General features: G+C 49.7%; 1 protein-coding gene across 3 annotated transcripts in view; it reads right to left on the bottom strand.

Moving 5' to 3' along the window:
• c11h18orf63 (chromosome 11 C18orf63 homolog) overlaps positions 1–15,258 on the bottom strand; it is a 153,832-nt gene extending 138,574 nt beyond the window's left edge. For 2 of the 3 annotated variants that reach the window (XM_072467165.1, XM_072467167.1), the window contains exons 1-2: positions 13,112–13,250; positions 4,387–4,546 (exon numbers count right to left, since the gene is read on the bottom strand). In XM_072467165.1, coding sequence (XP_072323266.1) covers positions 4,387–4,517 — 131 coding nt within the window. In that variant the 5' untranslated portion in view covers positions 4,518–4,546; positions 13,112–13,250. Of the gene's footprint in view, positions 1–4,386; positions 4,547–13,111; positions 13,251–15,180 lie in introns of those variants that run through there. The other variant, XM_072467166.1, reaches the window with a different exon arrangement.
• Positions 15,259–15,287: the final 29 nt, after the last annotated feature.

Raw genomic sequence — 15,287 nt, 5'->3', positions numbered from 1 at the left:
AACAAAAATTGAATCTCCTCCATGCAGTTCTGCATTTCTATGCAAATCGAAGAGGCCACCTCAAATACCGCCGCTCTCGCAATCCTCGAGCGCATCTACGTGCGGCCTGTGAATGAGGTCTACTGATGACACATTCTCACTACTCGATGCCAGCGCCCTGGGGAGTCACTCGACGACTATCTGCGCGACCTCAAAGCCCTCGCGCACAACTGCAACTATCAGGCCGTTACGGACACTCAGCACATGGAGCTCGCTGTCCAAGACGTCTACGTTGCGGGGGTCAGATCAAATTACGTGCGGCAGCAACTGCTCGAGAAAGGGGCCCAGGACCTGGACGAGACGGTGAAATTGGCGACTTCACTGGAGGACTTTCACTGCATTTCCGGCCGAACACTCGACCCCCTCGTGGGCTCCTGACCAGAGACTACCCCAGGCATGTGCTGCACGCTTACCCGCTCATCATGGGGATTGGCTTGTTATTTTTGCGGCCCGCCTCAACACCCTCGACAGCACTCCCGGCCCGCAACGCACACTGCAACAGTTGCGGCCGAAAAGGGCACTTTGCCAAGGTCTGCCTCGCCATGCCTAAGCACGCAAACTCTCAGACCCGGACTACCGACTCTCAGGCCTGCAAATCTCGCAATGTGGCAGCGTGCCTGCCGACTCCGACTCCGCACAGCACGTGTGACTCACGGGGGCCGCCATTTTGGCCATCCTCCCCCACACGGCCGGCCACGTGCAATCCATGGGGGCCGCCATCTTCCTCGAGGCCCGCCATGCTTGATCAACAGGGGCCGCCATCTTGGACGCCATTTGCTACGCCGCTCAACACGTACGACCTGCTCGGACAGTCACCGGGGGGCTGCCCCAGCACAGCCGACCACGCCGCCGGTTACCCTCAACTCAGTGCAGTCACCTTGGACCAGTCGCGACCCAAGCACCTCAAGAGCTCAATGATGGCCGTCCGGGTTAACGGGTACGAGACACCTTGTCTGTTCGACTCCGGGAGCACCGAGAGTTTCATCCACCCAGATCTGGTAAGCCGCTGCTCCCTCCCGATATTCCCGGTGCAACAAACAATTTTCCTCGCCTCCAGGTCGCACTCAGTACAAATCCGAGGGTGCACTGCGGTAACCTTAGCGGTACAGGGCACTGAGTACACTAATTTCCAGCTGTACGTGCTCCCAGACCTCTACGCCCCCCTCCTTTTAGGGCTCGATTTTCAATGTAATCTCAAGAGCTTGACGCTTAGCTTTGGCGGATCCCTGCCCCTACTCACTGTGTGCAGCCTAGCCACTCTGAAAGTCGACCCCCCTTCCCTCTTCGCTATTCTCACCGCTGATTGCAAGCCAGTAGCCACTCGCAGCAGGCGCTATAGCATGCAGGACAGAATATTTATGAGGTCTGAGGTCCTGCGTCTCTTGCGGGAAGGAATCATAGAGGCCAGCAATAGCCACTGGGGAGCTCAAGGTGGTGGTCGTCAAGACCGGGGAGAAGCTCCGGTTGGTGGTTGATTACAGCCAGACCATTAACCGGTTTACGCAACTGTTGCGTTAAGTAGCAGATAACCGTAGTTCACCAGTCGACGGAAGAATCATCTCATTGGTTCTTCGGCCTAATTCGCCTCGTCTTTTCTGTTTCTATCTTTAAATGTTCATTAGTCCTGGTACCATGTTGTGTTCTGTGATCTTGCCGTTATAATGAGAGACACAGAACATCTAGTTGTTTAACTGGAACGATGATTTATTGATGAACACATGGAAAGATAACAAACAAATTACTATACAGACAAAGTTACTAAATGAATTCAGTGAACTCTCTTGGAGCTACACTATGTGCGAATGATCTGTTGTACGCCTTACTACCAACTGGCCAGTGTCTCACGTCACGTGATTGATGTCTGATGCCACTAGCTGGTTGGAGGTCGCATTACTATGTATAAAACTATTCACAGGCATATGACCACAACGTGAACACCCCAATTAATCTCCCTGTGAACCTCGTCTAGTACGAGCTGCCCCGCTAAGGGGGTGGAGGCCCAACAGCAAGCTAGTTAATTCAGTACCCTAAATGCCGGCCCAGGTAGGAGCAGAGCTTCAGCATAGTCCTGACTGGGACTGTTACTTGTAAATACATTCTTCTAGGAAATATTAACATTGTTTTTGACTCTCCTTTCCGGACTCCTCCATGACTACTAAACTTGTGACAACCCTTCTTTTGGATTCTGAAAAAAACTACTGATCCCAGGAGCATAGAATTCCAGCAACTCGGATTTTAAAACGTAAAATATTTACTTACAGGAAAAGAAAACTTAAGCACACAAAACTAAAGCGACACAGTTGAAACAGTATTACAAAACATCCCTGTAAAAAGCACTTGGTCAGAACACAAAAGTCGACATCAATATAGATTTTGTACTATTAAAAAATCCAGTAATATTACCCAAGGCAAAAACTGCTGGTACTGTAGTAAAGGAAGGTAGATCACGCAACCTCTCACTCTTTCCCACTCTTCTGGGGAAATCCAAAAAAATTCAGAAACAAGACTGTTTCTGAAATAAAGGCAAGAGCAAGATTCCGTACTCTGAAGAGACTCCACAGCTGAGAAAAGGTCTCTACCTCTAATGGTTTCAGAATGCTCAGTCTGTTCATTCAAATGAGCTGTAACTGGTGTTATAACTGCTAAGCTCAGATTCTTGAGGTCAGCTTCAGCTTTTAGACTCATCATAATAAGCTTAGCCATTAAAAAATGGATTTCCCACATGGCGAGATTCTGACTCTAAAGCCTTGTTATTGCAATCAAATGGGTCATAATTATATCTTTAATTGAGATTACCAAAGCACAGATTTTAAGCCCGCCCACAAATCACATTATTCAAAACCAGCCAGGTGACTTTGGAAATGGCAAATGACATCATCACAACCAATAACATCACAATTGATAATATGTGCCTCATTGCAGAAATCGCTCCAATGTGTGGAGTGTATTATTCAGTCCCTTAAGTCTGTTAAAAACTCCAAATTAATCAGGGAACTTGGACTACTGCAGGACAAAAGCATCATGGCATTCTCCAAGAATTTTCTGTACATGTGAATATGAAAATACATTTGGTTGCACAACAGCTGCACTATTGATTGTGTAGGTCTTGCGGTTTACAATTACATCTGGTTCATCTGAGGACACAACTTGTCACAAGTGCCCAATCAGTGATACCCCGCACCTGTGGGGAACCAGCCAGAAACACAAACCTGAACAGCCGCTCATTCTGCTTAGTGTCAGCAGAGGCACATTTCACAGAATTAACAGCTCCAGCAAACAATCCATGCATATATATTTGAGAGCTGCCCATTGGGAGATCTCAATATGCTCCCAGCAGAATCCTGGCAGGATCCAGATTCAAAATTGTTAAGAGGGCAGCACGGTAGCATAGTGGTTAGCACAGTTGCTTCACAGCTCCAGGGTCCCTGGTTCGATTCCCGGCTTGGGTCACTGTCTGTGCAGAGTCTGTACATTCTCCCCGTGTGTGCATGGGTTTCCTCCGGGTGCTCCGGTTTCCTCCCAGTCCAAAGATGTGCGGGTTAGGTTGATTGGCTATGCTAAATTGCCCTGAGTGCCCAAAAAAGGTTAAGTGGGGTTACTGGGTTACGGGGATAAAGTGGAGCAGTGGGCTTGGGTAGGGTGTCTTTCCAAGGGCTGGTGCAGACACGATGGGCCGAATGGCATCCTTCAGCACTGTAAATTCTATGAAATTCTATGAAAGGTGATGACTTTGACAGCCACGAGTGATGCATGGTCACAAAGTCCAGTAAGGAACAGGTCTTCTTTTAGGAGGCTGCGCCAAACCTGATCTGATTTGTTCTGATTCAGGAAACCTGTAGAATTGAAGCTTCCAGCAAAAGTGCTGCGAACAGACTAAGACCCACAGTAGTCGAGTATTAGTATTTATTGGAGTGTTTGCATAAGTTTTAAACAGCCTGTTAATTGTTCTGTTTATGCCATGCTGTCAAAATGGAAAGTTTCAGCAGGCCTAGCAAACCTGTGGATGCATGGTTATATCAAACAACTCTGTTGGAATATCATTCCAATTAAGCAATTACCTTCATTTAGTAGGTAGCCTGCCTCTTCTGAGTTGGTTGCATGCAACCAGTCTCGTGTACTTGCGTTAAACACGGAAGTGAGTGGGTTGGAGCAGGGTTCGAGCCAGGTTCCAATACTTCCACGTTTTTGCTGAATTTAATACCCACATGGACCTAAACATGTGTTTCCATGTTAAGTTTTCCCTCCGCTTAACAGAAAAAATTGGAATCTACAAACTGACAAGGAGCATTTCAGGAGCAAATGAATATATTCGACCGTAAATTTATTATAATGAGTAGGTTACATTACCTGCATGTTATAATCTGTAAACTTCTCACATCAGCATCATCGCAATTCAAAGAAACTGTTACACCACACAATTTTCGAAGGTCAGGGAGACTAATGAAGAACAAAGACTGAAAACTACAATTTTCCTTCATCTTGTCAGGTACTGAACTCTGATCTGGCCCTGTGAAACAATTTTAAAAGAGTAATATCATCAAAACTATTAAATTACTGCATAAATTGTGTTTAAATTAGCTCTTTTGATGCGCAAAGCATCCAAAACTATTAAAGTACTGCATAAATTGTATTTAAATGAGCTCTTTTGATGCATAGAGCACCCAAATGTGCTTCAGGAGCATAGGGAACACAAATATTGAGACAAAAAGGTGATAAGGGGCTTGGCTGAAGAGGTGGACCTCAAGGGGGATTGGAAGAGGGAGAGATGTGAGAACTGTGGCAAAATTAAGCTAAAAACAGATGAGAGTCATAGTGTCATAGTGGTTAGCACAATTGCTTCACAGCGCCAGGGTCCCAGGTTTGATTCCCGGCTTGGGTCACTGTCTGTCCGGAGGTCTGCGGATCAGAGTTCAGAGCGGAGTCTGCACGCTCTCACCATGTCTGCGTGGGTTTCCTCCGGGTGCTCTGGTTTCCTCCCACAGTCCAAAGATATGCAGGACTGGCTATGCTAAATTGCCCTTAGTGTTCAAAAAAGGTACGGTGAAGTTATGGGGATAGGGTGGAAGTGTGGGGATAGGGTGGAGGTGTGGGTTTAGGGGATGCTCTTTCCAAGGGCCGGTGCAGACTCGATGGGCCGAACGGCCTCCTTCTGCACTGTAAATTCTGTGATCTGTGAGAGACTAGATCTGGAAGTGGCTAATGAAGAAAGAAAGGAGAAAAGTAATGGAGGAATTTAAAGATAAGGACACCAATTTTAAATTTCCAATTGTTGGATCAGGTGTCAACAAAGGGCATGAGAAAATATATAATGGCAAAGCAGACCCTAGGTGCAGGATAGGAAAAGAGCAGCATTTTGGATGAGCATGTGGACGGAGAGAGATTGGATGTCGGCAAATAAAGCCTTGGTGTAAAAACAAAATACTGCTGGAAATCTGCAATAAAAACAAAAATGCTAGATAAACTCAGCAGGTCTGGCAGCATCTGTGGCGAGAAACAGAGTTAGTGTTGAGTCTACATGATTCTTCTACAGAACTGAAGAAAAACAGAAATGTATAGAATTATATGGTTGAAAAAGGAGCGGAGGAGGTGGGGTAGAATAGAAGACCAGGGATAGGTTGGGGCAAGGGAGATATTGACAAATTTGTCATGGGCATAAGACAAAGGGGTGTGTTAATGGTGCCATTAACAGATGAAGCATGCTGATGGTGGCAAAAAGTGAGGAAGTAGAATGTGTTAATGGGAGCAAGTGAGCAGCAAGGGGCAGGTGGCCATGGGGGGAGGGGTCGGGTTGTGCTGGGACAGACCAAGGAGCTGAAAAACTAACAAACTACTAAATTGGGGGGTGGGGTTAAGATGGAGTGGAAGTTTTCTGTCTAAAGTTGTTGAACTCAAATGTTGAGTTCAGAAGGAGGGACAATGTTGTGATGAACGGTTACTGCCTTATCATCATGTAAGGTGATGACCCTTTAAGACCGGGCTTGGAACTCTGGGGACTCCGCCTCTGGCTCCGTCCATCTGTGAGCCATATATAAAGGGCTGCCTCATGGGCTGTGTAGCAGTCAGCACTTGTCTCAGCTCTAACATAGTTCTTAGTCTAATAAAGCCTTCTTTACAGTTTAATCTCTAATCTTCGTTATTGAGGGTACCTCAATTTATTAGACTAAACTAGATTCAGGATGGACGCAGGCCTAAAACCAGAGAAGCTCAATCTGGAAGCACGAACACCGGAGACGAAGGAAATGTTAAAATACTGGCTGCGGTGCTTCGAGGCCTACCTGGACTCCGCAGAGACTCCCATCCTGGGGCCACGCAAGCTGCGTCTACTCCACGCCCGGGTGAGTCACAGAATCTCCGCCACGCTCTAAACGGCGACGACTTATGATGAGGCGGTTGAGTTACTCCGCAAGCGGTTTGTCAAACCCATCAATGAGGTGCACGCCCGGCATCTGCTCTCTACCTGCCGGCAGCGCTCAGGGGAATCGCTAAACGAGTTTGTTGAGAAACTCACCGCGCTTGCCAGGGACTGTGACCATCAGGATGTGACAGGGGAAGTTCATATGAACCTGCACATCAGAGACGCTTTCGTGTCCGGCATCCGCTCGACCTACATCCGGCAGCGGCGACTCGAAAATGGGGCAAATGACCTCCAGGACACGCTAACGCTCGCCTCCTCGCTGGAGGTGGCCCGACATAACTTGGGTACGTACCCCGCGGACTTTGTGAGCCCCCCCCCCGGACTTCCTCAGACTCAGCCGTATTACAGGCCTGCGCCATTCGGCGACCCGCTAACCATGGGGGCACACCGTGCTACATCTGCAGACAGGGCCAGCACCCACGCCCACGCTGCCCAGCCCGCTCCGCGATCTGCAGCGACTGCGGGAAGAAAGGGCATTTTGCGAGGGTCTGCCTGGCCAGACCCAGGGGCCAGAAAAACAAAGAACAGCCGGCCCGAAAATCAGGCTCTCAGGCCCGCAGGCCTCACAATGCTGCTGCGCACCGACCCGACACGTGCGACCGACCTCGTGCGAATCATGGGAGCGGCCATCTTGTCGGCGGCCATCTTCTCGACCCGACACGTGCGACCGACGGCGGCGGCCATTTTACAAGTCCGACTCGGCTGAGGACTCCGACTACCCGCGAGTGGGTGCGATCACCCTCGACCAAACTCAGCCAAAACACCTGCAGAACTCCATGATGCAGGTCCAGGTCAACGGGCGCGACACTGCATGCCTCTTCGACTCCGGGAGCACGGAGAGCTTTATCCATCCTGAAACGGTAAGGCGCTGCTCCCTACGCACCCATCCCGCATCGCAAACCCTAGCCCTCGCATCTGGGTCCCACTCGGTGCAAATCAAGGGGTACTGTATTGCGGATCTCTCGATCCAGGGCGCCAAATACACCCGTTTCAAATTTTATATCCTCCCTCACCTCTGTGCCCCCCTGCTGTTCGGACTGGATTTCCAGTGCAGCCACCAAAGCCTGACACTGAAGTTCGGCGGACCCTTGCCCCCCCTCACGGTATGCTGCCTTGCGACACTGAAAGTCGCACCCCCCTCGATATTCGCAAACCTCACTCCCGACTGTAAGCCCGTCACCACCAGGAGCCGGCACTACAGTGCCCAAGATATGACTTTTATCAAGTTAGAGGTCCAGAGTTTACTGGGAGAGGGGGTCATCGAGGCTAGCAACAGCCTTTGGAAAGCACAAGTGGTGGTAGTCCGGTCCGGGGAGAAGAAACAGATGGCCGTGGATTATAGCCAGACTATAAACCGATTCACGCAGCTTGATGCGTACCCCCTTCCTCGAATCGCGGAAATGGTAAATCGGATCGCCCAATACCGAGTCTTTTCCACGGTCGACCTCAAATCCGCCTACCACCAGCTCCCCATCCGACCAAAAGACCGCCCCTATACTACCTTCGAAGCAGCCGGCCGGCTCTTCCACTTCCTCAGGGTCCCTTTCGGTGTCACAAATGGGGTCTCCGTCTTTCAAAGGACGATGGACCAAATGGTGGACCAGTACGGTTTGCGGGCTACATACCCGTACTTGGACAATGTCACCATCTGCGGCCATGACCAGCAGGACCATGATGCTAACCTCAAAAAGTTCCTCCAGACCGCCCGAGCCCTTAACCTGACCTATAACAAGGGCAAATGCGTTTTCCACACCACCCTGCTGGCCATCCTCGGCTATGGCGTGGAAGACTGGGTCCTAGGTCCCGACCCCGACCGCATGCGCCCCCTTAAGGAACTCCCTCTCCCCCGCAGCCTCAAGGCCCTCAAACGGTGCTTGGGGCTTTTCTCCTATTACGCCCAGTGGGTCCCCAAGTATGCGGACAAAGCCCGCCCACTCCTAAAGACCACCATTTTTCCCCTCTCGGCTGAGGCTCAATTGGCCTTCAACTGCATCAAGGCCGACATCATCAAGGCCGCTATGCACGCGGTGGACGAAACCATCCCTTTCCAGGTAGAGAGCAATGCATCAGACATCGCCCTGGCTGCTACCCTCAATCAGGAAGGCAGACCAGTAGCGTTCTTCTCCCGAACCCTCACCGCCTCCGAGGTTCGACACTCTGCAGTCGAAAAGGAGGCACAAGCCATTGTGGAGGCTGTGCGGCGCTGGAGACACTACCTAGCCGGTAGGAGGTTTACCCTCGTCACCGACCAACTGTCAGTCGCCTATATGTTCGATAACACGCAACGGGGTAAAATAAAAAACGATAACATTTTGAGGTGGAGGATCGAACTCTCCACCTACTCGTACAATATCAAGTATCGTCATGGGGAGCTCAACGAGCCCCCAGATGCCCTGTCCCGCGGCACATGCGCCAACGCGGAGGACTGCCTGTAAGCCACCCACAATGACCTCTACCACCCGGGGGTTACCCGGCTCGTCCATTTTATCAAGTCCCGCAACCTACCTTACTCAACCAAGGAGGTCAAGGCCATGGTCAGGGCCTGCCAAGTCTGTGCGGAGTGCAAACCGCACTTCTATCAGCCAGACAAGGTTCGGCTCGTGAAGACCTCGGGTCCCTTTGAGCGACTGAGCGTGGACTTCAAGGGGCCCCTCCCATCCACCAATCGTTATGCCTATTTCCTCACCGTGATCGATGAGTTCTCCCGTTTCCCATTCGCCACTCCCTGCCCCGACATTACCTCAGCCACTGTGATTAAGGCACTGCACGGCACCTTCACCCTGTTTGGTTTCCCCGCTTATATCCACAGCGACTGGGGTACATCGTTCATGAGCGATGAACTGCGTCAGTATCTGCTCAGCAAAGGCATCGCCTCGAGCAGAACGACCAGTTATAACCCGCGGGGAAACGGGCAGGTGGAGAGGGAGAACGCGACAGTGTGGAAGGCTGTCCTTCTGGCCCTGCGGTTGAGGTGTCTCCCAACCACCCGCTGGCAGGAGGCCCTACACTCCATTAGGTCACTCCTCTGCACGGCCACGAATGAGACCCCTCACAACCGATTGTTTGTCTTCCCCAGAAAGTCTGCCTCCGGGGTCTCGCTTCCACCTTGGCTGAATGCTCCGGGACCTGTTCTTCTCCGGAGGCACGCGAGGAGCCATAAAACGGACCCCCTGTTCGAAAGGGTCCGGCTGCTCCACGTCAACCCCAGTTACGCCTACGTTGAGTACCCCGACGGCAGGCAAGATACGGTTTCCCTCCGGGATCTGGCACCCGCTGGATCCCCCACCACAGATGCCCCTGCAGGACCCAGCGCCCCCTACAACACACCCCCTTCCGACCCTACCCCCCATTGGTGAGCACCTACCTCTTGCTGGTCTACCCTTGCGCCACCCCTTTACACACCCCGCCGGCGCCAGCACCGCTACCCCCGGCCCTGCCTAGTCCCCCTGCCCCGACCCAGACCGAAGCTCCGACCGCTGTGCTCCCGGATGTGCCCTCAACCGGGACGTCCGTGCCCGCCGCACCACCGGCTGAATTGAGGAGGTCGCTGAGGTCGATCCGGCCACCGAGACGGATGGACCTATGATGGCACTTCACCCCCGCCGGACTCTTTTTAAACAGGGGTGAATGTGATGAACGGTTACTGCCTTATCATCATGTAAGGTGATGTCCCCTTTAAGACCGGGCTTGGAACCCTGGGGACTCCGCCTCTGGCTCAGCCCATCTGTGAGCCATATATAAAGGGCTGCCTCATGGGCTGTGTAGCAGTCAGCACTTGTCTCAGCTCTAACATAGTTCTTAGTCTAATAAAGCCTTCTTTACAGTTTAATCTCTAAGCTTCGTTATTGAGGGTACCTCAAATGTCAAATCGGAAGATGAGGTGCTGTTCTTCCAAGTTGTATTGGGCATCACTACAGCAGGCCGTAGACGGACATGTGAGCATGAAGGCACAACACTGATTTGAAATTGTTAGCGACTGGAAGGTTGGGGGTCATGCTTACGGGCGGAGCGAAGATGTTCCGCAAAGCGGTCACCTAGCCAGCATTTAGTCTCCCCAATGTAGAGGAGACGGCACTGGGAGCAGCAAATGCAGTCGACCAGTTGAAGGAGGTGCAGGTGAAATGCTGCTTCACTTGATAGTAATGTTTGGGGCATTGAACGGCGAGGAAGGAGGAAGTAAAGGGGCAGATGTTGCACCTTCTGCGATTGCATGGGAAGGTGCTGTGTGAAGGGGATGATGAGTTCAGGGCAATGGAGGAGTCAAGTAGGGTGTCATGGAGGGAATGGTCCCTGCAGAATGCTGACGGGGGAAAGGTGAAGGGAAGACATGTTCAGTGGTGGTATCATGCTGGAGTTGACGGAAATGGCAGAGGATGATCCTTGGAATGCAGATGCTGGTGGGGTGAAAATGAGGACAAGAGAAACCCTGTCATGGTTCTGGAAGGATAAGAGGGGAAGGGGTGAGGGCAGAGGTGAGGGAAATGGGTTGGACACTGTTGAGTGCCCTTCCATCCACAGTGGGGGGGAATCCTTAGTTGAGGAAAAAGGCAGACATATCAGAAGTACCGTTTTCAAAGGTAGCATCATTGGAACAGATGCAGCGAAGGCAGAGAAACTGGGAGGATGGGATGGAGTCCTCACATGGAGTGGGATGTTAGGAGTTGTAGTTGAGGTGGCTGTGGAAGTCGGTGGGCTTGTAATCGATATTGGTGGTCAGTCTATTGTCTGAAATGGAGACAGAGAGGTCAAGAACGGGAATGTGAAGGTGAGAGACGGGTGGAAATTGGAAGAAAAATCGATAAATGTTTGCAGGTCCAGACAAGAGCATGAAGCGGTATCACTGTCATCAATGTAACAGAGGAAGAGTTGTGGGATAGGACCTGAGTAAGACTGGGACAAGGAATGTTCGGCATACCCCACAGAAAGGCATAACCGGGGCCCATGCGGGTACCCATGGCCTTTAATTTTCAGGAAGTGAGACAAATTAAAGGATCAATTATTTAGTGACAAAACAAGTTAATCGAGGAGCAGGGGAGTTGTGCTGGATGGGGATTTTTTAGGAGGAAGAAGCAGAGTACCTTCAGAAGCTACTGATGGAGGATGGAGATGTAGAGGGATTGAATGTCCATCGTGAAGAGGAGGAAATTAGCACTGGGAAACTGGAAATTGTAGGTGTGACATAGGGCAACGGAGGAATCACCAAATGTAGGTGGGAAGGGATTGGATAAGTGGAGTGAGGAAGGAAGAATTCAGTGGGGCTCTTACAATTGGTCTACCTAGGCATTCCTGTTTGTGGATTTGGGGAAGCGGGTAGGTGCAGGCTCTCTGGGGTTGTGGGACTAGAAGGATGGAAGCTGTGGAGAGACAATCTCCAGAGGCGATGAGGTCAGTGACAGTCCTGGAAACAATTGCTTAATGTTCGCTGGTGGGCTTGTGCTCAAGGGAGAGGTCGGAGGCAGGTTTGTCAACCACGTCAGGGTTCAATTTGAGAGTACGGCATACAGCAAGTTCTGAAGGAGGCCGGTTGGAGTGGGTAAGAGGAATAGAGAAATTGAGGCGGTCGAGGTCGCGCTGACAGTTCTCAATGAAAAGATCAAGAGTAGGTAGGAGGCCAGAGGGTGTGATCTAGGTAGCGGGAGAATACAGGAGACAGGTGAAAGGGTCCATTGAACGGAATAAGTGAGCATGGAGACAAAAGCGATGGAATAAGAGTTCAGCATCGTGACAAGCTCAGAACTCATTGAGGTGAGGGCGTAAAGGAGTGAAGCTAATCACTTTGCTGAATACAGAAGGTTCAGCATCAGAGAGGTGACAGGATAAGGACTTATTATTGAAATAGTCATTTCTGGAGGTGGCAAAAGCATGAATAAAAACTTTCAGCAGCGGATGAACGAATTTGCAGTGAGACGGTGGAAGTGAGCAGTCTAATGATGCAGAGGAGGCAGGGACAGAAATTTGGTTGAGGTTAAAGAAGGCTTTCCGATTACAGTGTGGTAGTGACTGAGTGACCAAGGAAGCTGAAAGAATCAGAATCTCTGTCAGATGTTAAAGACAATAGTTTCAGCCTGTCAGTATTTAAGTGGAAGATATTAGCCTTGTTCAAAACTGAGTATTAGACAAACAATTATTTGTTTCATTAAGTTTGTGACTTATTGCACTTTTCCCATCAGACATCAGCCCTGACATTGACAACTCTGTTGAATAACATTAACATATTTTTAACTACTATATATTTTACCACATAGCATAGGCAGGTTCTGCAGAAAAATATACATGGGACTTAAAATTATGTAACTTTTCTTCAAATATTTGCCTATAATTCCCAGCATGTTGGATTTTCTAACTGAATGAAAGGAAGTTCCTTTAACTGTTTGGATTGGTTAAATCCTCCCATCCAGGGTCTCATCCACATTCTACAGTTGAACTTTTGCAATTTATTCCCATTCCAAGATCAGTTCTGGCCCCCACTACACCATACGAAGAAGAAAGATTTTAGACACTTTGTGCAGTTGAATGCCAATACGTGCAACCCCAGCTCCAACCCAGACCAGGATCTAACTAATCCATCAGCTCTTTGCTCTTTATATGCTTCCCCACATACACAGAATCAGCCCAGAAACTGAACACCACACATCCGAACCCCAGTTATTTACATACCTCAGTTCACCCCAAAGATCCCATGTGAAGTCTGGCATATTGTACATTTACACTTCTAGGCAGGAAAAACCTTCACATTACTTGCTCCCACCTCGCTGGAACTTTTATCATCTTAAACAGGAGTGATCATTCATGCCTTAATACAAAGATTGAGCACACAGTTATCCCAAAAGTGAGAAATATCATTGTTTAAAAGGTTGGGGAGCTCTTCACGTATTTAGTCATACTGGCTTACATAGAACATAGAAAATACAGCACAGAACAGGCCCTTCGGCCCACGATGTTGTGCCGAACCTTTGTCCTAGATTAATCATAGATTATCATTGAATTTACAGTGCAGAAGGAGGCCATTCGGCCCCCTGAGTCTGCACCGGCTCTTGGAAAGAGCACCCTACCCAAACTCAACACCTCCACCCAACACCAAGGGCAATTTTGGACACTAAGGGCAATTTATCATGGCCAATCCACCTACCCTGCACATCTTCGGACTTTGGAAGGAAACCGGAGCACCCAGAGGAAACCCACGCAGACACGGGGAGGACGTGCAGACTCCACACAGACAGTGACCCAAGCCGGAATCGAACCTGGGACCCTGGAGCTGTGAAGCAATTGTGCTATCCACAATGCTACCGTGCTGCCCTTAAGAACAAATAAATCTACACTATATCATTTTACCGTAATCCATGTACCTATCCAATAGCTGCTTGAAGGTCCCTAATGTTTCTGACTCAACTACTTCCACAGGCAGTGCATTCCATACAAACTGTTTTAATGGATCCAACAGATCCCCTGATAAAGCACAGTACTGGATATATGTTCAATTTGGCATCAAATCAAAATGGTATGAATCACTTCTAGCAAAGCTCAGGCTAGGATTACACAGCCAGTTAGAAAATAAAGTTTTCAGTTACATTGGAATGATTTGAAATTTGCAGTCAAGTACTTTTGAGATGCAGTCACTGTTGCAAAACATGAAACACAGCAGGTAAATTGTGCACAGGAAGGTCCCGCAAACAGCCAGGGTAAGGACCAGATAATCAGGATATGTTTTGTGATACTGTTTGAGGGATAACTATTGACCAGGGCACCAGAGATAAAATGTCATCTCGAAGAAGTGCAGGGAGGTACGCCCAACCAAAAAGGCAGTAGATCCTGGTTAAGCACCTCATCCATTAATCCTTGCTAATGTGAAGCCGAAGTCACTTTATGTCGACATTCATGGAATCACTACAGTGCAGGCCATTCAGCCCATCAAATCTGCACCGACCGTCTGAAAGACCAGAATAACCTCAGCCCAGTCCTTGCAGTATCCCCATAATCCAACCTAACCTATGGGTCAATTTTAACATGGCCAATCCACCACATCTTTGGACTGTGGGAGGAAACCGGAAAACCCGGACAAAACCCACGCAGACACAGGGAGAATGTACAAATTCCACACAGCGACCCGAGGCAGGAATTTAACCTGGGTCCCAGGAGCTGAGGCAGTAGTGCTAACCATAATGCCAACCCATGAACTTGGATCGGACCCATCCACCCCCAGCCTGGGCACAACCAACCAACAACCTTCTCACTGGCCAGAGCGAACCAGCCTTAAAAGCACAATTGTGGATAGTTTAAAAAATCTATATTTGAGGTGCGAAATATTACACAATAATCGTTAGATTTGCGCTTTGCCCTTCCTCACACTGGAGAAAAGCCTCTTCACACCGGCTCGCCCTTCGCTCACACTCCCTCCGAAAATGGCGCCGAAGAAAGCGCGCCAATGGGCTCGCGCGCAGCCTCCCAGGCACAGACAAAGCGCATGCGTGAGCAACCCAAAGCCCGTCCCGCCCCCAGACCGTGCCCCGTTCCCACAATGCACAGCGACACAGGCCACATTCTGTCATGCAGTGCACTGTGGGCAATGGAACGCTCCATGCACGTCAAACCAGTACCCCCGTCTCAAATTGGAGAATGCGTGATTGTGATCTCACAAGTGAGACTTTCTCATTCGAGTAGGCTCCTCCCCCCCCCCCCCATCAATGTACCGCCAGAAATACCATTCTAATTGTCTCACATAAATGTACCTTTGCTTTGATCAAAACATTATCGACTCTGAGGCTGAGGCTGAAACTCGATAAAAACATGAAATGCTACTCCACTTCTCTGCACAGATGCCGATTGACCTTCAGCG

This window comes from Scyliorhinus torazame, chromosome 11 (assembly GCF_047496885.1).
Source record: "Scyliorhinus torazame isolate Kashiwa2021f chromosome 11, sScyTor2.1, whole genome shotgun sequence".
NCBI classification, from domain to species: Eukaryota; Metazoa; Chordata; class Chondrichthyes; order Carcharhiniformes; family Scyliorhinidae; genus Scyliorhinus; species Scyliorhinus torazame.
This window is presented reverse-complemented; position numbering and strand designations above follow the sequence as displayed.